We start from the raw sequence: 25,739 nt of genomic DNA, 5'->3' as shown, positions 1-25,739 counted from the left end.
TTTGGGGGGGGGGGGAGGCGTGCTCGACCACTGAGATCCATCTCCAGTCCTAGCTGTGCTCTGACAGTGAGCTGTATCTATAATCACAAAGACTCTTCAAGGCAGAGAAGAGAAAGCAAAGATTTTCCTTGTCTCCTGTAGACCAGACCTGTGGCTCAAGCACCTAGAAACAACAGAGGGCATGGATAAGGAGCCCTGCATCTCTAACCAAAGGAAGAACAATATACACAGCTTTCAAACTTCTGAAATCGAGCCAAACAGAGTCACCAAGAAAGCAAATACTGGGTGCTGGGTCTTGACCTCTCCATTGCCAGGTGCGTCAGTGTCATTTACAATTACAGACATTTATCCCTGAGAAGCTAAAAAACTTTTTGGAAGGGGGGAGGGATACCAGAAAATTTCCAAGACTAAAAAACAAGGAAAAGTTCTTAGACACCAAAATCATGATCTGTAAGTGGAAAAAAATAACTAGACTTTATCATAATTAAGCTTTTGTTTTGCTCTGTGACATGAAACAAGAAGAAAATCAACAAAATGGAAGAAAGTATTTGTAGACCATGTATCTGAAACTCTGTAATTATAAAAAGAACTGTCAAAATTCAAAAATAGAATTAATCCAATTAGAATATGGATAGACAGTGGCATCTCACCAAAGATATACAGTCAGTCAAAGAGACAGGTAGATGGGTTCAGCATCTTTAATCAACAGAGAAATGTAAACTGAAACTATAGCAAGACAGACTGCACACTGACAAAAGGATTAAAAAGAGGAATGACACCAAATGTGACAAGAATATGGAAAAACTGAATCATCCATATATTACGGGTGAATAGAAAATGGTACTTTAGCTCTGAAAACAGCTCAGATATTTGCTTAAAAAAATGTAATTACCGCATGATCCAGCGTCTTCACTCTTAAGCACCTACCCAGAGAAATGAAAGTTTATACTCAGAAACCTCTACACAAATGTTTGTAATATTTTTATTCACAAAAGTGAGGGAGGGAAAGGGATGGGGGAAGAAACAGGAGACAGAGAGAATAGAAAAAATATGTCTTCTACTGTGTGACCACTAAACTCTGGTACATCTATGCTATGGAACTGAGCAATAAAGACAATAAATGACGGACACCTGCAACATCCTGAAACTCTCCTGAAACACAGTTTAAAAATTCTGTCCCACTGGGTAGTGGTGGCCACGCCTTTAATCCCAGCTCTAGGCAGAGGCAGGCGGATCTCTCTGAATTCGAGGTCAGCTTTATCTACAAGAGCCAATTCTAGGATAGCCAGGGCTACACAGAGAAACCCATCTTCAAAAACCAACAAAACAAAAAAATTTAATCCCAGAAGGATTCTACTACATCTCATTTACATACCATATCTGAAATGAAAAAACTGCAGAAACAAGGAATAGCTTAGGGGAAGCCATCACTCAAGGAGTAGGAGCAGAAGACATAGCCGAAGATGAACAAGAACAGCCCAAGGTGACAGAGCCTCTGTCTCCCAGTACCACGGCCAGGGTCCTGGGGGTGATACTGCACTAGTTTTCCATGTTGCCATCTAGAAAACTAGAGAAGGACCCACTGGAACATTCTGTCCTTTGGGTAGCTGCATGTGAATTTGTAATTTTGTGGAAACAGAAAGTTCAACAAGGGGTAGGGAAGTGGCTCAGCTAGTGAAGAGCCTGCAGGCATGAAGACTTGAGTTCTGACATCCAAGACCCACCTACACCCAGGACAGTAGCTCCTGTCTGAAAACTCACTGACAACAAAGAACAGTGGCCTTTGGGGCTCACTGCTCAGCCAGCAGAGGTCAATCAGTGAGTTCAATGCTCCCTGAAAGATCCTGTATCAAAATGTGCTGGAGGGTGATCAAGGAAGGCACCCAGTGTCTATCTTTGCTCCCACAAGCCTTTACCCTACTTGTACATGTGCATGAGCATATTCTCGTCAATCATAGAAAAGTTTGCTACTGCCAAGGACACTGTTGGGAGAAAGTACTTGTAAACCATATATCAGATAATTTTATGCCTATTGAAAATAAAAAAACCCAGATAGAAAAAAAAACCCCAGCCCTAACTAGATACAGTCTGCCATATTTTATGCATTAGCTACAATTAATGGTCTGATTCTGATGCTACTAGGATTAAGGAGGAGAACACCTGTTTTAGACAGAGAATTATTGAGAACCTTCAAGACACTTTGCACAGACACAATTTAGAGTTCATTTTCAAGTAATTTTTAAAAGTCATTAAAGCAATTAAGACAAAATATAAAGAAAAAACCTTTCTGGGTTGATAGATATATCCATAATCTTGAATGCAACGTGTCGTGGGTATTATTTACCCATACCAAACCTCCATCAACACCATACCTTCAAGCATGGTCAATGGATAATTATCTCAGAATAAAACATTTAATCAAAAAACTACTTAGCATCGAGATCAAGCATAATTTGATAATCTGAGTACATCTGTCAGCGTACATGCGCATGCGCGCGCGCGCGCGCGCGCGCGCGCACACACACACACACACACTTTTTTTTTTTTGAGACAGGGTTTCTCTGTATAGCCCTGTCTGTCTTGGAATTCACTCTATAGACTAGCCCAGCCTCAGCCTCAGAGACCCGCCTGCCTCTGCCTCCTGAGTCTGGGATCAAAGGTGTGCACCACCATCGTCCAGCAGCATCTTTACATTTTTATGTCTTTCACAAAATGATCTTATAATGTGTTTCTAGGAAGCTAGCAAAAACATTGTGTGAAACCTACAATATATCCTTTGTGTTCACTGGTTCCACAGTTGTACAAATCAGTCAGCATGCAGACCACATAACAACTTTTCAGTTTATTGCTCATGTTTTTAATACAGAAGTCAAATATCCTTAATCCAAAAACTGGAAATAATGCAATTTTCAAGTGCCTGTTGAAAAATTTTAAACCTTCATATTATGGAAGCTCAAGCAAAAAACACCCATGGCCCCAGGAGTTGCAAATCTGGTCCTGAGCTTCCATATAAAAAGCCTGTCCAACATTACTTTTTACTACCTCCTAAGGGCTCCTAGAACTCAATGGAGGATGCTTCCTCCATTGGTTTGTCTAATTATCTTTTTAGTTAAAAGACTTTGAAAACTATTTTGTGAAGGAAAGAATAAAAATGATAGGTCTGCACAATGTGTGCACTAAGTTAAAAAAAATAAGTGCAGAAATAAGTAGTATCTGAAACCTACTGACTGGAGAAACTGTGAATCCTTAGAATTCAGGGACTATACCCAAGAATCTCATTCCCAAAATTCTGCCTGGGTTATTTGTCTCAGCATCAAAATTCCTCTGCCAACATGGTCTCCTTGGATTCTAGAATCTTGCCTGCAGATCTTTAATATGCTCTGACTTTCTATTCTCACTCAGCAGTGAACAAGTGTGCTAGTCACTAGTTCCACTGTGTTCTTAAGCTTTCTGGTCCTCACTCCAAACACAAAACACCTGCATCCAACCTACTACCTTCAAGTCTGCTGTGCACCAAAGCACCCAACTTCTCATCTTACAGTTACACTACCAGAAAAGGGTGTGTGTTGATGTGGGAGTGTCATATCAATCTGTTGATTTCATTGGCTGAGCAATAAAAGAAACTGCTTGGCTGGCCCTGATAGGTTAGAACATAGATGGGAGGAGTAAACAGAATAGAATGCTGGGCGGAAGAGGAAGTGAGGTCAGACTCTGCCCTGCTTCCAGAGGGACCGGACAGCCGCCATGCTCTGCTCTCCCAGGCAGCTGCAACCCACGATGGACTTAGGCTAGAATCTTCCCGGTAAGCGCACCTTGGGGTGCTTACACACATCATTAGAAATGGGCTAGTCCAGGTGCGAGAATTAGCCTGTAAGGGCTAGAGTTCAGGGGCCAAGCAGTTCTTAAATGAACACAGTTTGTGTGTTGTTATTTCGGGCATAAGCTAGCCAAGCGGCCGGGGTGTTGGGGACGCAGCCCCGCTGCTCTTATTTCAACAGTGTGTGTGTGTGTGTGTGTGTTCGTGTTCATAATGCTGGGGCTCAAGCCCAGCAGGTTTTATCCAATAGAAAAGAAATACAGCACTGAGCTATAGTCCAGTGCTCTACTATCCCATCTAGGTCAAAGTCTCCAGTGTCATTAGCAGTGTCCTTTTTCTTGTTTTCTACAACAGGATAAGTTATAAACTAGCTCTGTCCAGGACCACAGTAAGTAACAGGAGTCCAAAGTGCAGACGTTTCTCTAAACTCCTAAGGTACTGACTAAAAGATTTGAAAAGAAGGTAAGTTCCTCAAAACCCAGAACCTATTTCTACCTGTCACAGAACACAGCTCTAATGAACATGGATACTTCTATTCTGAATCTAATCCATCCTTTACCTGTATTATCAAGCAATAGTGAGCATCAGTTCACATTAATTGATTATTACTGGCTAGGCTCAGGTTCTGAACCCTAGCCTACCCCATACTGGTTCTTTCAAGGCAGGGACTGACAGACTCACTCCAGCTCCCAAACTCTCCAGTGCCACTGAGGCACATCCACTGACAGACCAACATCCTCCTCTTTGAGAAAGCTGGGCAGTTAACAGCTCTTTGAACTAATCTGGCTTCAGATCTCCATGTGAAAAGGTGGGGTTAGGAATACATCACCCCTGTGGCCATGCTTACATTTTACTAAGCTGTCCCACATCTTGGAGTCAGAACAAGTTCTAATGACATGTTTCTACTGCAGATTTACAAAAGTAGAAATTCTTTTAGTTTGAGAAAATGAAAGACTTTAGACCAATGTTCCTTAACCATTTTCAAAACCCTTGTTTCTTAATACCTATCTCCTGAATCTTCCAGCAGCCCAGAATAGCATGTACAATCTATTTTCTGACATGCTTATTATTACCTGGAGATTTAACCTTTTCATTCTTTCCACAGGGTCTTACTATGTACTCCTGGCTGGTCTTGAATTAATGGAGATCTTGCCGCCTCATCCTCCACATTAAAAGAATGTGCCACCACACCCTGCAAAAACTCTGAGCCACAGAGTCTGTGTGTGTCACTTCCATGACCTCGCATTCCTTTCTAGGACTAGGGTTCTAAACATACAAAATGTCAACATAGACTGGTAGGGCAAGGACCCTTGAAAAGGTTCAGAACAGTAACATATGAACAGAATAAGCTAACAGAAAATAGCACTGCTGGGCTGTCACATAAACTCCAGTGGTAATAAACAAATTTTCATTATAGACTATTATTTACATGGCAATATAACACTGTAGTCTGGGTAGCTGCATCTACACCAGCGTACTAGCAATTAATGGTGATAGGATATGTCACATCATGACAAACATTTCAGGATCATGCTTCCTGTCACTCTTTAATAATAAAGACACTTTCAAAAAAACAACAACAATAAACTGCAAGGACAAAAAACAAGCACTGGGGAGCCAAGATGTGGGTTCCAAATATAAGCCTGTGACCCTAGCCACTCTACCCAATACCTGACCCAATCAAGTATGATGTGTCTCTGAAGATGGGAAGGGCATAGGTCAAGAGCTTTAACCTGAGGGCCCAGCTTAAACAGGAGTATCTGCTTTAGTACAAAGACCCCAAACACACATCAAAGATCCTGCTTTGATCCACTGGACCTATATAGTATCAACAAATATTTATCCTAATTTCAGACCCACCCCTGAGAACTCACTTCTAGGAGCCATGTTGGCATTTGTGCCCCTTGTCTTCTGGTACTATGTTTTCAAAACAGACATGGGGGAAGTAGAAAAAGACAAGATCTCCTGAGTAAATTGGGAGCATGGGGACCTTGAGACAGGGTTGAAGGGGAGGGGAGAGGCAAGGAGGGGAGCAGAGAAAAATGTAGAGCTTAATAAAAATCAATTAAAAAAAAGAAATAAAAAAAAAGACATGGACAGAAAGGAAAGATTTATCCAGGGAGAAAAATTGGACCAACTTTTAAGATCTCCTATTAAGTTTAGCAAGGATGACTCTATTCTTGAATAAATAAATCTTTTACTAATCGCTGAACTAAAAAAAAAAGTCCAAAACTTACGGGCTACTTAAGCTGTGCTGAAAACATTAGGACCTTGCTGTGAATAGCAGCTGTTCTGTGAGAACACACATAGTCAGTGTAGGGCGCATGCTGGATTTACAACCTTTTTGAATAAAGTTTGAAAAAAGCAGGTCTCATCTCCCCCCCCCCTCCAAAAAAAAAACTAGGGGTATATTATTAGGTTAAACATTTAGTAATTTTAATTTTAGGGTCTGTTTAGTGATAGCATGCAAGAACCAACAAACTGTATATGTTTAACTTTACATGCAAAAAGTGAATTCCAAAATTGAGTTTCATCCACTTACCTTTACCCTGACACACCTACACCAAACATGGAATTTACAGAAAATACCTCCGTGGATGTTTTTAACCCTTTCAGTGCTAAGGGACAGCAGCATTTCTAGGCATGCTTTATTGCTTCCCTACTTTTGAAATTGCTTGTGTTAAGGGTTCACACTTCTCATTCTTAATTCATGGGCTAGCTTCCAGTCAACAGTCTTCTTGGGGAAGCTGGCACATTGACTGCTGCCCTTGAAAAAGACTCCAAAAGTCATTATACTCATTTGTGCTAATTACCTGGGGAAGAAGGGATGGAGGAAGAAGAATAGCTGTGACAGTGAACAAACAGTTTCCAAGGCCCACATTGCAAAATATAACTGTGTTTCTCCATGTACTTACAGATGTACCAGGAATCCAGACGAAAGAGAACATAAAAAATGTTAAGCTCACAGAACAGGAAAATAGGGAATTGCGAATATCCAAGCAGTAGAATTCTTCAGATCAAAAAAAGCCTCAAATAAAAAAATGGGAATATAGGAAAACTGAAATAGTAGGAGCAAGAATTGTGGAAGGGAAATAAAGCCTGATCAAAGTAGAACCTGAAGAAGACTGACCCTCCACAGAAAAGAAGCGAACATCCAAGTGTGCAAGCCTTGTGGTTACATCAAACTAGCTTCATCTGGGCTGTTCTTTTCTAAGAGTTCAGTGGGGGTGTGGCAGGCAGTGCTCAGCCCTAAACAAGAACTACAGGCAACTACAGAATGCTGAGAGCGGGAGAAATCATCTTCCCTTGGGAAGAACACAGCCAGTTATCCAGTACAAAAGGTCAAGCCTGAAAACATACACACATACGAGAAACATTATACAAACTGAGCTTGTTGTATTTATGTATTTAGAAATATATATGTGTATTATGTATTTAGGAATATAAATTTATATAAATATATTTATGTATGGAAAATTATATATTTACACATATCCATGTATGTATGTATGTATTTAGCAAGTAATGAAAATAAAAGGCCATAAATTTGAAAGACAGTAAGAAGGGATATGTGGGAGAGCTTGGAGACAGAAAAGGGGGAAATGTAATTCTATTATAATCTCAAAAGTAAAAATAAAAGAATAAAATGCTTCAGTAAAAGTATGTATAAACGTCAGCATCTCTAGCAACTTCTGGATAACATCGGGGACCCATGCTGTGAGAAAGTGTACTTAGCAAAGGGCAGTCAGTAAGCAAAAGAAAAACTAACCAAGTTTATGCTACAGCAACTAAAAAGTAACTCGAATCAAGTAAATTTATGAGGTTTTAATATGCTTAACAGAAAGATATATAAAATATTTTGGACACTGCTTAATCTGTTAAAGAGTTAACACATAGATTAACTTTTAAGTTCTTAGAAATCATGTCTAATTCATGGAAGGAATAGACTGCTTTGGTGCCCTAGGTGCTGGGATTCTATTATAGCCATGTGCCACCACACTGGGCTACAAACTCCATTTTTCAGTGAATTAAAGTGTATGTCTTCTTTGCCCGCCCATTCACATGCTGAGATCTTAGCCTCCAGGTAGCTACTGATAGGAGCCCACTAAGGAAGGCAGTAAGGTTACCACAGCAGGCGTGGGGGGAAAGAGGCCAGATCCCACTTTTATTAGTATTCCTGTAAGAAAAGACACCAGAATTGTCTCCCCTCCTGGGTCCCAATCACATACATATGAAAAAGGGATGTGAGCCAAAAGGTAAATGGCAAAAGCCTTGGAATAAAGCAGGCCTTGCTGGCAGGATGATCTTCTGGGGTCAAGTTTCTATTGGATTTCTGGTCTGTGGTAATTTTTTTTTTTTTTTTTTGCATTAGTCCTAGCAGGCTAAGACAATCAAGCCCTGAAGTCTTCTGGGAAAGCCTTCAAAAGGTGAAGTTCTAACTTAAAATACGAACACATACCTTACCTTCTTTTTCCTTCTCCTTTCTTTCAGCAGATGAGAATAAAAATGTTACCAGAGGGCCACTGACAGGGTTTAGTTTTAGCAAAACTCCAGACAATGTACTTATGTCTGTCTGTGATGGTGTACACTACATAACCCAAAATAGCCTTGAACTTGATACAGCCCAAGTTGGCCTCAAATCTGTGTCCTCCTCTGTTTTTCGGCTTCCTACGTGCTGAGATTATAGGTATGTATGTGGGAGGATGGGAGGGTTGCACATAAATTCTTTAAAGAGACAGCAGAAACTCAGTGAACCTTCATTCAGCTAATGAGTGGGTAAATAGATGTAGTTATAAAAGTAATGTATTGCTTTCCCAGTTCCCAAACAATGCACCAACTGCTCATAAGCAGGGATAAATCCTTCTCTCCGCTTCTTCTCCCCTCCCCTCCCCTCCTCTGAACTTTTTATTGGTTTCAGAAATCCTCTGAATAAATTTGTTTAAAGAAATAGTAGAAATATAAGTAAAAGGCTTGTATTCCTGGGGGCAGGACCTGAACTCATGTAGAAGACACATCCCCTGACACATATGTGAAGGAGTTGCTAGACTGGGTTAAGGGAGGAGGAAATATCCACTTTTGCTAGGAAGCACCACCTAGTGCCCAGGAATGAACAGAAAGGACAAAGGCAACTGGGCAGCAGAGCACTGTCTGTCAGCTTCTCCAGTCCTCCAACCTCTTTCCCACTGTGACACTACCCTTCCGCAGTGAGCCAAAGAAATCCTTCCTAAATTAGTCAGGTATTTTGTCACAGACAAGAGGGAAGTGATTAAATCAGAGCTTTACTGCTCAATTCAAATACAATTTTAAAAGGTATAAGTTAAAATTTAGTCTTCTTATGTAAAAGAAGCAAATTTTTGCATTTCAAAAGAAAATGAATGTTACTGAAAAATTATAAACTAACATTAAACCAAAGTATATGGCCTAACCCCCCCCCCAAAAAAAAAATTGATTCTATCAATAAATGGAGCAGAGGACTGGAGAAATTGCTCAGCAGTTAAGAGTGCTGGCTGCTCTTCCAGAGGACCTGGGTCAGTTCCTAGCACTAAGATGGAGGTTCACAACCATCTGTGAACTGCATGCAGTTCCAGGGGATCCAGCACCACCTTCTGGCCTCCCTGGGCAATGAGCACACACATGATGCACAGACAAACACAGAGGTAAAGCATCAATAATGTTTAAAATGCCAAGGAGGAAAAAGAATGTTGTTCTTTTACTACTGTAACAACAGAAAAAGTTGGCTCACCTTATAAATAAAGACTGCTAAGCTCAAGCTAAAGCCTTCCAAGTGCATGCTGAAAGGAGGGTACATCCTCTACACAGACTCACAAAACCACAGGCTAAAAACATGCTGTTTTTTTTTTTTTTAAGTTCAGTTGTTTTGAAGACTGATCACATTTGATCACTGGGGAAACACACACACACACACACATATATATACACACACACACACACACACACACATATTTTTAAATGGTGGCTAGGTTTCCAGACTGGGCCACAAGAACTACTAATACAACAAAGGGTGTGTGTGTGTTGGGGGGGGTGTCTTTGAGACCACTGAGCCATAGCAACGGGAAATAAGACTCTAAAATAGCAGGAAGCTTCAGATAGTGCTGAAGTGGCACACAGGAAACAGTTCCCCAGGCGTGTTCCCAGTGGGGTCGTAGGAGACTAAATCAATCACTGGCCACGGAAGTGGAGGTGTGGAGACAGGAGGGAGGAGCAGGAGTGCCTGGTTCAGTGCCTGGTCCTGGTACAACCTTTAAGGCTGGCTTTGTTTGTGGTTTTCCTCCTCTATAAAAACATCAATTTTACCTTTGTTTGGACACCTATAACATTTCCTTTTGTGTATATACAAGTGCAATTTGAGACAATGAACTGATAAGGAAATTTTACTACATTTTATACACAGAAAAAAAAGATAGGAGGCAAGGAAAACAAAACAAAACAGGAAGATTCTGAGCAGACTGGGAAGGGAAAAGTAAAACTTACTATATGCTGCTGAACAGAGTGGGGGAAAGAAGCAGTAAGAACCCGAGGGCCTAAAAAGAGGCTGGAGGAATGAGAGAGGTGGGGGAAGGGGGCCCAACACACCTAGGGGATCCTTAAAGAGGGAAGAAAACAGGTGGCAAAGAGCCTGCTCAGTCCTGCTGCCTGGGAGCACAGCTGGCATTGCACAGCTGGTCTGGGGCTACAACAGTAGTAACTGCGGCAACATCTACACGCCAGGCATTCTTTGAGAGCTTTCTGTTCCACAAACATCTGTCTTCAATGCTGTTATAATTTTTAGTCAAGGGAGTACAATGGTTTGTCAAAAACCATTCAAACAGTATACCTCCCAGAATCAGGTGTGGCTCCACTGACGAACCAGTGCCATCACGCACACAGGCGCCCATAAAAGAGTGACAAGTAGCAAGGGCAAAAGATGCTCCATCACTACTTCGTATCTCTTTGTAAAAGAAAGGGTCACAGGTAGCAAATGTCAGGAATTTAGCACCCATTTGACAAATACACTGGGGAGACAACAATAAACAAGCCAAATAAAAATCTCTACAGGATAAAGTCTTTAATCCCAACACTCCTGAGGCAGAGGCAGAGGCAGAGGCAGGCAGATCTCTGAGTTGAGATCTCTGAGTTCGAACAAAGTCAGCCTGGTCCACAGAGTAAGTTCCAAGACAGTCAGGGCTACACAGAAAAACCTTGCTTTGGAAACAAAACAACACACAAAACTCTCTATAGGACATGCAGGTAGGGTTAATTTCTTTTGTGTGTGTGTGGGGGGGGGTCTTTCAAGACATTTTTACAGTCTTCTATCTCCTTATCACGTTCAGAACACAAAACTCTCCCATACAGTTAGTTCAGTTTGGTAAGTATTGGTGGCAGAGTTAAAGTTTGAACATGAAATGTCTCTAGTTTCGTGCTGATACTATTTTAGGAGTTTCTGGAAACTTGAGAGGTCAAGCCTACTAGGAGGAAGGAAGTCACTAACAAGTTAGGGTGCCTACTCCTATCCCCTTCTTCTTTCCCTCTCTTCTTCCTATCTACAATGAGGTAAAGGCACTCTCCTTATCCTATGTGCCTGCTGCCATGATGTGGCACAGACCCAGAAAACTATTCCTTGAGCCCTGTGAGAGTGTGAGTTAATATAAGCCTTCCTCCTCTGAGATGTCCCCATTACTAGTCAATCATGGTAAAGATGAAGCACCTGGTGCAGTATGGCATGCACACAGTGAGCTGAAAATAAAGCATGACATGGAGAGTCTGCATCTATCATTCTGAATAATGCTTGTAAATAAGAAATAAAATGTTTTGCAACTATATAATAAAGACACCTATTTTCTTCAATAAAATTAGCTTATGTTTAATTTTTATGCTATGTCTAGGTTACTATGGTTTTTGAAGCCTTTGACTGCTCTCTAAGCTATGAATGAGAAGAACAGAAGCCATTGTAAGCAGGACCACTGGAAATACACATGGAAGTCTGGAATCAGAATTTGGAAGATGGCACAAAAGGTGCCGAGTGACAGTAATAAACTATCAGGTTCATATAAAGCCTTCTGAGGTAGATATACTTCTAAAGGAAAATGGGAAATCAAAATGTGGACGGCATATGTCTGTGAAGCGCCGTACACTAGGCAGATCCTGATCTGCACAGCTCGAGACCTACAAAAGGGCAGGAACAGAACGAAGGGTGACATGACAGCAGTGCAGACTGATGGAACGACTCGCTCGCCACCACACAACCTGTGACAGTTCCAGAACTGGGGCTAGCTTTAGCTGTGCCTAACAGAAAATCTGCCTCAGATGGCACTGATACAACAGGACTCAGCTTTTGTTTTTTCTAATTAGATTTATTCATTTTATTTGTGAGTGTTTTGCCTACATGAATGTATGTGCACCACATGTGTTCTTAGGGTTAGTGGAGTTCATAAGAGGACATTGGATCCTTTGGAACTGGAATTATGGATGGCTGTAAGCCACCAGGTGGTTGATGGGAACTGAACGTGGGGGTCCTCTCCTGAAAGAGCAACAAGCAGTCTTAACTACTGCACCGTCCTCAGGGTCAGTTTAAAAAATGAGAAATGAGGCACTTCTGTAGACTTCAAAGACATTCAATAATTTTGCTCTAAGGAATACTACTTATGATCTCTACTCACCTCATTGTAAGATAGCAGATCCAAATCCTGCTACAAAACAACAACAAAGAAACTCCCAAAGTTGATGACCTATGGTGGTTGAGTGCTTGTCTAGCAAGTAGAAGACCCTGACCTAAATTCCCAGTGCTAATAAAAACAAACAAACAAACAAACAAACAAACAAACCGCAAGGGCTGCACTTGTAGCTCAGTAAAGTGCTTACCTGGCTCGTGGGAAGCCCTGTGTTCAATCCCCAGCACTGGCGGAACACACCCCATACCCTAATACTGAAGAGGTGAAGGAAAATGGATCAGGAATTCAAGGCTCAAGGCCGTCCTAGTCTATGTGAAACCCTGCCTTTAAAATATACACAAACATACATTCATGCATCATAAATAAACACAGAACAAAACAAACCTAAAATGATTTGATACTGTTACAAAACTAAAGGAGGGACAGACAAACGGGGAAGGTGGCCAGAGCCACAGCTGTAAAAGAGTGGCTAGAGGGTAGCTCACGTGATAATCTACAATATGGCTGATATCAAAGCAATGAATGCTTCTATGAGTAAAGAATCCCAAGTAAGACAATTCCTCACACACTAGGAAATGAGTCTGCAAGAATACACAAGAGTAGCGGCAGCTCTCAGAAAACAAAATAGAAACAGAAAAAAAAACCCCACGAAATATTATAAAGGGAGTTTAAAAAAGACAGAATAAAGACAGGAGATAGATGTAACTGGTGGGAACACGAAGTCTTGATTTTCATCTAGCACCCCAGAACAGAAATATTGGGGGGCACTCAAGTGTGATTTATAAACCCTGTAGAAGCAATATACATGAAATACACAAGAAAAAGCACGCTGCTTTGTATGGGGTGGAGGGGAGAAACGCAAAGGGGCTTGTTCTGCAGTCCAGTTCAGTGTGCACCATCATACCCATCTGTTATTCCATTAGCCCTTTTAATTTTACTTCTAAATTAGTCATAAAGCTGAAAAATACAAAAAATTTAAAGGGCCCATTTGATTCAGATGCTAAACATTAAAAAAAAAATACTTTCCTTTTAACCACGCTAAAGCATGAATGGAGAAGCCAATGACTAAAAGAAGAGCAAGGACTTGGCTTAGAGTATTATAAACCTCAAACTGATAATGATAAACTTCACAAGTATCCAGGAAAATCAAACATCCAGCAAATTAAATCATAGGGGTGGGAATGGAAATGGGGCACAAACATGAGAGCTGAGGTCTGATCAATAGATTCATTAGCAGACAGGTTTCTGGCAATGTTGGCAGGAGCCATTTCAATAATACAATGGTAATAGAAACCTGTGTGGTTAAGAGGGAATGAAAGGAAAAGCGGCATCAACAGTCCTACTGCATCTGCTTCAAATGCAAAGAGAATCAGCAGTTGCTGGCAGAAATAATAAAGCGGGGGGGGGGGGGGGGGGGGGGGGGAGGGGTGACTTTTCCATGGGTGAAAGGAAAGCATACTGTACACAGATGGGAAACCCAATAGAGAAAATTCAATGATTCCAGGCGGAGAGTAGCTGGATCCAAGATCCAACACACAGCCAGGACCTTGGCTGATGGTGGTGCACAGGAGATCCTCTCCTTGCTGTTTCAGGTTCTCACACACATTAAGCAGTTCATTTCAGACTGACAAAAAAATAATATGACAGCTATTTTAAATAACAAACATTCAATTTGTTATTTAATTCAGTTAACTTCTGAATGATCTAGAGTATGAAGTCAAATAAGCAAGTAAACCATAGAGGCATTCAGAATCACAGCAGTGCAAAGCAGACAGGCTTCAGTTAAGTGGAATACAAACCTAGAATTTCAGGTGGACACTGCTACACTGCCAGTTCATTACACCTAGACATAATGTCTAGTCAGCCTCCCATGTAGTCTGTCAAGGACCCAGTTAGTAAGAGTGAAGAGGTCAGAAGCATGTAAAGAGCAGCAGTAGCTCATGTTCAGACAGGAATGTCATTCCACATTTCTAGAACCAAGAAAATGGGGAAGAGTAAGTGACTACCATTCCTAAGATGGTTTTTCTTGCTGGAGAAAAGGACCTCATGAAGTTACCTTAGGAGCTGCAGTACCATATTCCCTGGTCCATGTGTGGGTCACATAACCACAATGATGCTTTAGTCCTCCAAACAGTTTAAAATCCAAAACTGAGTCTCTACATACTTGGTTTCTTCTCTACATCCTTTCCACAAACCAAAATTTAAGAAAACAGTGTTTCAAGTATGCTATGTGGCCAGGCGGTGATGGCACATGCCTTTAATCCCAGCACTCCGGAGGCAGAGGCAGGCGGATCTCTTTGAGTTCGAGGCCAGCCTGGTCTACAAGAGCTAGTTCCAAGATAGGCTCCAAAGCTACCATGTCTCGAAAAAAAAAAAAAAAAAAAAACAAAAACAAAAACAACCCCCCCCAAAATTCTATGTGATAGTGTACTGTAAAACCTCCAAGAATTTTCTAGGCTCAGCAAACAGCAACTGAAAGCTCAAGGTCCTCCAGTGTACCCACAAACATCTCTTCCAAGCCTGTCACTTCCAATGAAAACTGATGTCCTGGTTTTCCCACAAATTTTGCTTTCTTGCTTCTTTTCACTCTACAAATGTCCATTATGTGGCAGGTACCTTTCTAGGGACATATAATAACCAACAACTTCATGAAGGAAGAACGCCAATTGGTAGGAGGTAGAGAAAAATAAAATTGAGAATAGAAGATGGACAAGAAGGTAATCAGCACATACATAGGCTATTCCTTTATGACATCTGAGTACCAGGCAGTGAAATGGCTAAGTGCTAAAGCCTGGAGGCAACAAGTGTGGTTGATATGTTCAAATAGTAAATGTTGGTCAGTGTGACACCTGAGGAGCAAACAGAGAAAAGCTTCTAAGAAAATGAACCTAACACTTAAGCAGGAGAACAGATAGTAGGGGCTCCCAGGCCAAAGTAGGACATGTGGACTTTAATCTGATTGAGATATAAACTACTCAGAGTTTTGGTGAGAACAGCAACAACACATGACATTCATTCTGGGTCTGAGAATATAAACCAGTGGCTTGCATACAACACATGAAGCCTTGTGTTCAATTCCTAGTACTGAAAGTAAACCGTATCTCTATCTGTGTCAGTTCTTCTGCCTACTGCCAGGGTATTATTCACCACTGTGAGCTACAGTTCACAACTAGCCACATCCATCTCTCTAGACCAGTGGTTTTCAAAGTACGAACATATCTGCTCTACCTGCAGCATCAGCATCCATGGGAAACATACTAGAAATGTAAAGTTCTAGGCCCACTCAGATCCAAGGAATCTAGCTGGAGGCAGAGCTCAATCATCTGAATCTCTTAATACATGACTATGTCTGAAATTGTTGCTACTGCCCAATGGGTTCATTAAGGTTCCTTGTTCGTCTGAGAGACTACCAAAATAATCCCACTGTGTCACTATCAAGGCAGTAAACCCAAGCCTTAAGGACAGCTCATGTTTGCCTGTCAACACTGTTCCTAATCCTGCCTACTACTCCCAAGAACTAAGGTCAACAGTATCCTCAGCAGGCTCATCTAAAAATCCACCCTTTAGTTTGGTGCACCCTACTCCCTTGCTCTAAAGGAAACCTGACAGCTCCTGGAATACAGCTGTTTCTGCAGCAAAAGCTGCTCGCCTGCTTTGGCAGAGGTGAGCATCCTCCTTGCTTCCCAGCACAGCTTCCAAAGCCCCCATCTGCTCCCATCCAAACTGCAAACTGCAGATCTCTTAAAGAGGTTCCACTTCCTGTCGTCCTAGCCTTAGTCTTGTCTTCAACTCAGGACTTCAATAACCACACAGAACCAACATTTAGTCTCCTAGGATTTGTTTTCAATGTTTTTAGCACCAAATATATTTTTCAGCTGTTCACCTGAACCACCTACTAGCATCAGGCTAACACCAGCATCCTCTCTAAAAATGATAGCATCTAAAGAAGAGTTTGTGTATGTTTAGTTTCCCACCGCAGCAGTTCTCAACCCTTGTCATGCTTTCTGGCCTACAAAATAAATCCACCCTTTTTCAATGTCTCTACTCCCCATCTGTTTCTCCTTTCTTCCTCGGACAGCTTAGATGTGACAATGTAACATTACTCATTGTTCCTTCTAGAAGGTTAACACCTTTCTTCAGCATAACAGCTATGTGATTGCTACTCCTTAATTCAAGGCTCAGCTACTTTCCCCAGATATGACACAGAGAAAGAAGACAAAACCAGAATACTGCCATGAAACCAATGTCCCCATCCTGCCTGACTGCAAGCAGATGCCCTCTTTCCCTTTAGAGCCCTGTGTCTGGGATGGACAGAACACTCTGCTCCTCATAACTTTTTTTTAAAGCACCCTCTGTTTCTTCATCTCTACTTGGATCTATCCCACTAACACGACACATGCTTGATATTCACCTTTTAAAAGCCCTTCGGTCTACATTTCCCTACAGTTACTGCCCAATTCTGTCCTCTTCTCCTCAACAGTATTCCTAGTCCCCCATACCTGCCAATTTACAATGTGGTTCATCCCAATATTCTCCAAAACAGCTTTTCCTAGTCACTAACACCTACCAAGGCCAGTGTCAATGACTTGGCCTTACGACCTAAAACTAGTAGCACTTTCTTCTCCAGGTAAATCTGTCTAGTTTTTTGCCTACCCAACACCATTCCTTTCAGTAACTTTCAGAAATGACTCAGGACGTGTTCAATCTGCTCTCTTTTACCAGTTGTGGTTTTTTTTTTTCCCGAGACAGGGTTTCTCTGTGGCTTTGGAGCCTGTCCTGGAACTAGCTCTGTAGACCAGGCTGGTCTCGAACTCACAGAGATCCACCTGTCTCTGCCTCCCGAGTGCTGGGATTAAAGTGCACCACCATCGCCCAGTTCTTTTACCAGTTTAAAAAAGGAAAGAAAACCATGTATGGACGACTCCTCACCTTGCTTGCTGCTCTTCTGCCACCCACACAGAATGAGTGGAAAACAATATTTTCAGCCAACATGTGTTAACTGCTCAAGTCTTATTATTAACATGATAACCTAAGAGTTTCCTGAGCTTTCTTCTCTTAATGTGTCTGGCTATGTGTATGTGTGCAGGTGCATGTGTGTGAGCATGTGTGTAGAGGCCTGAAAACAACCCCAGGGTTGAGAGCACTTCCTTTTAAGTAGGATCTCTCACTGGCCTGGAGATTGTCAATTAGGTTAGTCTGGGAAGCCAGAGAGTCACAGGGACCCATCTTCCTGTCTCCATCTTGACTTCCTAGCAGAAAGAAGTGTCCATTACCACACCTGGTATTTTCATACTTATCAAGTGCTTTACTAACTGAGCCATTCCCCAAATCCAGTTTTCCGGATATTTGTTTGTTTGTTTGTTTGTTTAAAGATACATTGTTGTTCTGTTGTCCAAGCTGCCTAGAACTCACTCATGTACACTAGCTGGTTTTGAACTTGAGGTGATTCTTTTTCCTTTGCCTCCCAAGTGTTGGCATTACAGGTGTGACCCACCATGCCTGACTTACCAAGATGTTATGCACTAACCCAAATTTATTCCAATTTAAACTCTGTAATAAGAAGGGAAGCCTTTGTTATCTTTCTAATATATAAATCTGATGACACACTACCTTGCCTAGATTAATTAGTGGATCTTTATTAGAATATGCAGTCTCCTATGTTTTCTTTCTTACCATAACTGTCATTCTACTTAAGCCCTGCACACAGGTTATGGGGGCGGGGAGGAAGGGGGAATGAATATGAATGAGATTTGGTAACCTATTTATTCTCTTTTAGAAAATCCTTTTAACGCCTCAAAGCAATATTTATCTCTTTCCTCCTGAGCGTGTCCTACTCCCAAAGCTAGTTCTACCTTCTCAGAGCAGAAGCAATTATCCTCTGTACTTTTATATACTTCACTTCTCTTATTCTAATGGATATGCTCAGTTCACTTTTAAACATGATAGTCTACTGTCTTTTATTTTATATTCCTGGAGTACCTGAAATCAAACCTAGCATCTTGACCATTGAGCTATATTTCCAGTCCTAAGTCTCTTGTATTTTAAAACAATACGAACATAGCTTCTTCCCACACCTAGCTACCTGCTGAATTCCTCAGAGTCAAACTTCTGCATTTACTGTTCTATCCTATTCCCTTGTCTCTCCCCCATGGACTGCCTCACCTGACTCCATAACAGGCAGGTTTCTGTCCTCCTCATTTGCCCAAAATGGCTCTAGCTAAAGTCACTAGTAAGCACCATGTTGCTGACCTCCAATCTCCTACCCAGGTTTCCACATCCTGGATTTACTCCAAAAGAACAGGCTCCCTGTTTCCTGTCAGGGCCTATCCCACTCTACCAGGAACTAACTCCCTTTCTTGCCCTCCATTTCCTTGTGAGGTCATTCTCATTTTAAGCATGCAGTTTCTGTGACACTTTACGGAGTCTTTCACAAATTAAACCTCTATCTTTCCATGTTTTCCTGGACCTGGGTAGACAGCTACCTAAACAGTATTTCCCCTAGGAACATCTATCTCAATTACCCCAAAATACTAAATCCAAAATCAAGTACATGATCCCCTTTACCTTTCCTCCTACAAAAACCTGTCACTCGTCCAGATCACAGCGACACCCTGCCTATTTTACCTGAGTCTCTCTCCCAGAGTGCCTCTTCTACCAGTCCCGTCCTGAGAGCGCTTCTCTATTATAGTCACTGTGCTTGGCTGCATTCTTACTCTGCCTTAACTGAGGTCTGCAGGTGAAGTATCTTGTTCACACAATTGGGAAGGGCACAAGCAGCATTCAGTGAAGTCTCCAACACGCTAACTCTGCACTAGATTAGTCCTCCTATTGACACCACCAAATTCAAAGACACAAGGATGGCAAAGAGGCAAACAATACAGCATTTTCTCTCAGAGTTCTAAACACAAAGGCAAATTAATGATCTATACTTAACTGCACAGACTAAAACACCAAGATGGTCTGTAACCTTACCTTTCAATTACAGGTTAGATGAATGACCGTCCACACCACTCAGAGGTACCAACAACTGAACATAGTTCAACAACTTTTCTGCAACACTAGAAACAGTGTGCTGAGATATTGTTACTACTGAACCAAGCAGACAGTTGGAGATAATACATGTGGCATAGGCTTCACAGCTTTCTTGTGCTCAAAGAGCACACCTTTTGGGCATACTAACCACTATACAAAATTCTCAAAATCAGGTGCATCTGGGCTAATCCTATGTCTCATGAGTACAGAAACTGAGGCACAAACAGTTAAAGGGTTACTTGCAGTCAACCAGCTGATATCCACTACCACTGGCCCAGGCTAAACCTAGAGTGGCGCTCTGCTCTCCCATGTCTACCTGGTAAGTTTCTCCCCACACAGCATCTCAGGGATTTCTGCTTAATCCTTGACCACTAGATAACCTCCTCCATGTTCAGGGGTTGTACAGTTAGCTGTCTATGGGCCAGACAATGACGGTGGTAAAGAGAATTTCTGGAGCTAACAACAACACCCAAACATCCAGGGGCCACAGTAAACATAACACAAAGCTTGGGGCATAGGAGGTTTGTGTGTGCACACGTGAGTACATGTGGAGACCAGAGGATGACACAGTCTTTCACAAAACCTAGAGATCATTTTTAACTAGACAGGCTGGCCAATTTTCCTGTCTCTACCCCCTTTCCTCAGTGCTAAGGTTACAGGTACACACTGCCAACAACCAGATTTTCTTTTACATGGGTGCTGGGGATCTGAACTCAGGTCTCACACTTGTACAGAAAGTACTTTATCTACTGATCTACTCTCCATCCCTAAAAATTAACATTTTTATGAACAGGGCTTGGTGACAAGCATCTTTAATTCCAGCACTCGGGAGACAGACACAGGAGGATCTCTGTGAGTTTGAGGTCAGCCTGTTCTATACATCAAGTTCCAGGACTGCCAGGACTACATAAAGAGACCCTGTCTCCAATAAATGGAGAGAGGGAGGGAGGGAGAGAGGAAGGGAGAGAAGAAGGGAATGAGGGAGGGAGGGAGGGAGGGAGGGAGGGAGGGAGGGAGGGAGGGAGGGAGGATAGGCAGGCTTAGGACATACAGTGGCAACTGCAACCAAGGAAATCACAAGACCTTTGGCTGTTCCAGTTCTCTTGGCACAACATCTCAATGCAACATGTGGTGTATTAGTCGGTAAGTTGTCCTAGGGCTATAGTAAAGGGACTAAGATAAATGTGTAATGATAGACAGAAGAAATAAGAAAGGAGACTGTCAGTGTTAGCTTCATCAAGTCTAAGTAAGCTGAAATTAGATTAATTCAACTCCTATCCCTTCATAAGGTCTCTTAAAAACAACCAAAAGACAGAAGAGCCATCCTTCCCGAGAAGGATGTGGACCAATCCCCCACCCAGTGAAAACTACTTAGTGTGCACTCATGTGCCAGCAAACCTGAGTTCTCATAAACACAAGACTACAAAAATAAATCAATAGAAGGGAGGAAATTACATTTCAAGGTCATATTCAAATGGAAAGGAGAAACAGATAAAGAAGCCTCCCTAAAACATGCCATATAGATACATATTCTGTAACCCAGCTCCATCTTCACAAATACTGTTAAAATACTGGCTTCTGGCATTTACAAATGTAACTTCCCGGAGCCAAGTAGGTTCCTGTGATTCCAGACATCTGGGCTGGAGGGCAAAGGGCAAAGCAAAACTTCCAAAACCTGGCTAGTAGCCAAAGGCACTACATGGAATAATAGTCTCCCTGAGCAACACACAACAGCTGTCTGCTCAAGACAACTATCGCCATCTTTACAAAGGATTATTGATACTCGTATTTTTGCAACTAAAAGCAAAGGGGGGAAGAGGACTCTGTATTCTTTTCCTTGACATTTTCCTAACAATTTTTATATTTCATCATTTATAAACTTCTCTAACTATAGAATGTTCACTCTATCCCAAATTACACTGCCACAATTACCAGCAAATTAAAATTAAGTAAGGTACATATTAAGTTCTGGCTTTACAAATGTAAAATGTTTTATAATGGCTGGTTATTAATTACTATTCCAGTTGCCATGGGCCTTGTTTCTAAGTATGAGCAACCATTCTTTGTGACTTAATTACTTCCCTACAAGTTTTAGTAACAACAATGACCTATTTCACAAGACAACCTTGAAGGACATTAATTATTGGATAAAAACGCACAAAGGCTTATTAAGGACTGTGCCATCTACTGGTGCTATCTACAGATGTGTCTTGATTATCAAGGCCAGTGTTCTCTACACATACCATGCAAGCCCATCCTGACCCACAAGGAAGACTGCCCTCCTGAAGCCTCCAGCTCATGCCACCCGCCCACTTGCCTTCTCCAAACCTACCAGGCCCAGGGGACAGCACTGCTCTGGGAGCTCAGCCCTTGCACCAAGTCTAACAAGATAAACAACATTTAGAAACCAGGCTCTAATATTGTAATCTGCAGGGTTCAAAGGCCCGCACACCTGTGTGAGGAAGGGCTGTGTCCTGCGCTCTGCGGAGCATCTATGCAGGCACAGAGCCTCAGCTTTCCACTCCTTATATGTGCAAGTGCGAGCCTCACCACAGCACTCTACTCACCCAGAGGTACATCATGGCAGAGCCGCAGCAGACTCAGCTGGCGTTGAGCCTGGACTGCAAAAAGGCACTTCAGTGAACCAGAGGAAAAAGGATACCAGAGTGGGGTGCAAGGGACCAAGTGGGGAAGAACCTCTAAAACCACTTGAGTTAAAAAAATCTTCTAAAAAAATAAAATAAAATAAAAAACCACCAGCTTTCTCCCCCTCCTCCCTCCTCTTCAGCCGACTGTTCTGTTGTTCTCTCCTCCCTCTCCCCCTCCCCCCCCCCCTCTCAGGGAGTTCCCAGCCCAAGTGTCTAAACTGGAGCTTACAGCACACACTCTTTGTATTTGCCTTCAGGGAATCTCTCTAGTCATTCTCCTTCTAGAAGCACAATCGCCACCTTCAAAGATTATTGCAAAAGGTAGGGCTGGGCAGGACTGGAAATGAACAACCAGCACCAGGTTCTAGTGCTAGACATAAATTAGTTCAAACATGACTGATGCAACCAACAAACTCTGCCCTCCAAGATCAAGGCAAATGCACCAAGCTTGCCCCTGTCCTGATTCTTCTAGGTCCCCCGGCAGAGGCTAGACACGTACACAGAATCTACTGGGTTTCTACATTCCTCCTCCATGACACTGGCCTGGGGCTTTTTGTCTCCTTACCACTAAAAACTCTCAATCTATAAGACTTTAAAACATGGAAAAATTCAGATACAAACTTTGGGGGGGGGGCTTTTCATCTCCATCATTATTAGCTCTTGTTACCATCACTACTTAGCACAGCCTTCTGTCTGAAAAGACCAGCAACAAGGGTTTTAAGAGTCGTGTGGCTCTTGGGTCACTAGCCTGCCACACAGACTCTTTACCCGAACATGCTGACAGAGCAGGGTACAAGGCCTGGGTCTAAATTCCTCAACCAAAAAACACAGGTGTGCCACTCCCATCCTAAACCCTCAGGAGTCAGACAGAAAGAAGATCCTACAGTCAGAAGTTAAATGGCCAGGGCTACAAAGTGAAACCAACAAAACAAAACAAAGCCCACCCTACTGGCACTTGAGTCTCCGCATGGGCCTGGAGCTTGTAACACAGCATCCACTACCTCTACAACAGGTATTTCCATACCAATCTTCTCTCCGCATCCTTCAGGTACAGTTTATCTAATTTTAATTTTGGCCCTGGAATATTTTGCATAGTGACTAGCACAGAGCTACAAAATATCCTCAAAATGTTACTGTTTTTGAGGAACATTCTGCTTGGTTAATTTATTTAAAGAAAACCAAAACAAAATTGAAAACAAAAAGTCTAATACCTTCCAGGTCTTTCTGATATTTTAAACAGCTCCCTCCATCTTGGGAGACCCCTGAGAAGGGTTGCAAGTCCCAGGAAGGCTGGCCACCTCTGGTGCTTGTTGCTGTGCTGCTCTGGTTCCATATGCCTGCTAAAATGGTGTCGTTTCTCTGAGAGGCCGGGCCTAGTCCCTCCTAGTCCCTTTTCTGCTGCTTCCTCTCTAAGTACAGCCTCTGCAGGGAGTCTATAAAATTTTGCTCCCTATCCCCCTTATCAGCTCTTTTGGACTTGGTGGATGGGGTAGGGCTCTCATTTTTGTCCAGAGCAGTAGTTCTCAGTATTCCTAATGCTGCAACCCTTGAATAGGGTATCATGTGCGGTGACCCCCAACCATAAAATTATTTCTTTGCCACTTCATAACTGTAATTTTATTATTGTTATAAACAATTTAAATAGCTAATATATAGGATATCTGAGATGCGACACCCCCCCCCAAAAGTAGGGCAAGGGTAACCTACAGGTTGAGAACCACTGGTTTTGATCCTTTCTATTCTCTCTACAAAACATCTCTCTGCTTCCTCTGAGGGCAAGGTTGCCGCCTTTCTAGTATAAAAAGCAGAATAAAAGTTTCTAAGCTTAAAGCTGGGACCGAATTTTTGTTTTAAATTTTTAAAAAATAAGAAAACAAATATTTTTTTCTGAGAAACTCTAGAAACCCCAGCACTAAGAAAACACCTCTTAACAATGGTATTTAGAATTTGTAGTATGTCCACAATTAATCCATACATGAAATTTTCCTGTCTCACAGACAATGATCTAAATTTGAAGCTACCAGCCCTGTCCCTCTTCAATGAGAAATAAATACGTTAACATCACATTAAGAAACTGTAGTTAGGAGAAGGGTGGGAGTAAGACATGGTGTCACTGTGTAGCCCAAGTTAACACTGAACTCGCAGCAATCCTACTTCAGCTTCCTAAATTCTAGAAGTACCAGCTTGTGCTACTACACTTAAGACTTTGTTGATGCTTTTTAATCATTCATCAACTGTGGCATGAATAAAATAAACATGACCAAGTTCAAATATTCAACTTTCATTTTAAGGGGTAAGATAAAAATAAAAACAAATCTGTAGCTAGGCGAGTTGGTGCACGTCTTTAATCCCAGCATTCGAGAGGCAGAGGTATCTCTGTAAGTTCGAGGCCAGCCTGGTCTACAAAGTGAGTTCCAGGACTATAGAGAATAGCTCTATCTTGAAAAACAAAACAAAATAATAATAAAGCAAGAGAAAAATACATGGAAAAATCCTCAAAATGAAGCAAGGAAAGTCTAGATATGTCACAAAAATCAGAAAATCACCTTTACAATCTTCTCAGGTAGAACCACTTAGAAATGTCTTTGAAACCATATGAAATTTTTTGTTTTAAATGTATGTATTTCTTTTCTTATTATAACTTCTCAATTAGGTAGACAGAAAACAAACTGCTGTGTTGTTCCTTCACAAACAGGAAGAATACTAACAGACAAGTCAAGGGACTCTCCTGTGTTCATGCCCATGCATGTTCCTTTAAACAAAAGAAACAAAGAGGCAGGAGAAAAAAAAGTCTTTCCAATCATCAGAGTCAAACAAGGAAGCCTGTAGTTTATAGCTGCATAGGATTCATGTTAAGGAGCTGGGGACACAGTAGAGTAAAACTGCTTGGGTAGCATATGTGGGACCCTGGGTACCACCACGAAAGGGCCTTAATGATTCCACAGTACACAGCTACCTGAAAACTCACACACAGAGACTATGCCTCTATGTTCTGAATTCATCAGCCTCTGTATTAGAGTTCAGGGGGAATGGGTCAATTTGAGTACTAGAGGAGGCATTCTTCCAGGGAAGGTCTGAAAAATATCTAGCATGTTCAGTTCTGGGAGAAAAGGGTAATTCTTAACAGCTTGTGGGTGCTGTCAACACTGATACCCTCAGCAAGCACACTTACGGAAGTGCTGGACTTTATACATGAAGAAAAATAAGCTCCTGTGGCTGAAAGGCTGGGGTAAAGTGTCTGTATACGGAGAGGCAGCATAATTGCTCAGGAACACACCTGAGAAGTCAGGCTCTGAGATTTAAGAACCTGAGGCAAACATCTATATACACTTTATTTCTTTCACCTCCAGGCCTGGGAAAAACTGTAAGCCTCGCTTCAATGATGTACAAGTTAAATGGCTGGGCAGGGTGGCCCATGTTTTTAATCCTTGCATTTAGAGACAGAGACCAGGTTTACAAATGAGATCCTACCTTAAAAGGACAAAAAGTAGGTTAGAGATAGCAGATAGGAGGTCCAGCTGAATTTGACTTTTAATAAAAGCTCAAAAGGATGAGCCTCTTTTTTACCTTATT

The 25,739-nt window shown here is 41.8% G+C and overlaps 1 protein-coding gene and 1 pseudogene across 22 annotated transcripts in view; one reads left to right on the top strand and one right to left on the bottom strand.

The window, feature by feature from the left end:
* Rbfox2 (RNA binding fox-1 homolog 2) overlaps positions 1-25,739 on the bottom strand; it is a 235,327-nt gene that overhangs the window by 97,174 nt on the left and 112,414 nt on the right. The window contains exon 1 of one of the 22 annotated variants that reach the window (XM_050145391.1): positions 22,086-22,269. The exons of the other annotated variants lie outside the window; for them this stretch is intronic. Within the exon in view, the coding sequence (XP_050001348.1) occupies positions 22,086-22,100 (15 nt within the window). The 5' untranslated portion in view covers positions 22,101-22,269. Of the gene's footprint in view, positions 1-22,085; positions 22,270-25,739 lie in introns of those variants that run through there. 22 annotated transcript variants of the gene reach the window in all.
* On the top strand, positions 5,205-6,100 carry LOC126503587 (NADH dehydrogenase [ubiquinone] 1 beta subcomplex subunit 4-like; annotated as a pseudogene).

Source organism: Alexandromys fortis, unplaced genomic scaffold, assembly GCF_014885135.2.
Source record: "Alexandromys fortis isolate MF-2015 unplaced genomic scaffold, M_Fortis_MF-2015_v1.1 scaffold_2_1_26212458, whole genome shotgun sequence".
In the NCBI taxonomy this organism is placed as follows: Eukaryota; Metazoa; Chordata; class Mammalia; order Rodentia; family Cricetidae; genus Alexandromys; species Alexandromys fortis.
The sequence above is the reverse complement of the archived record's forward strand: the minus strand, read 5'-3'. Positions and strand labels throughout refer to the sequence as shown.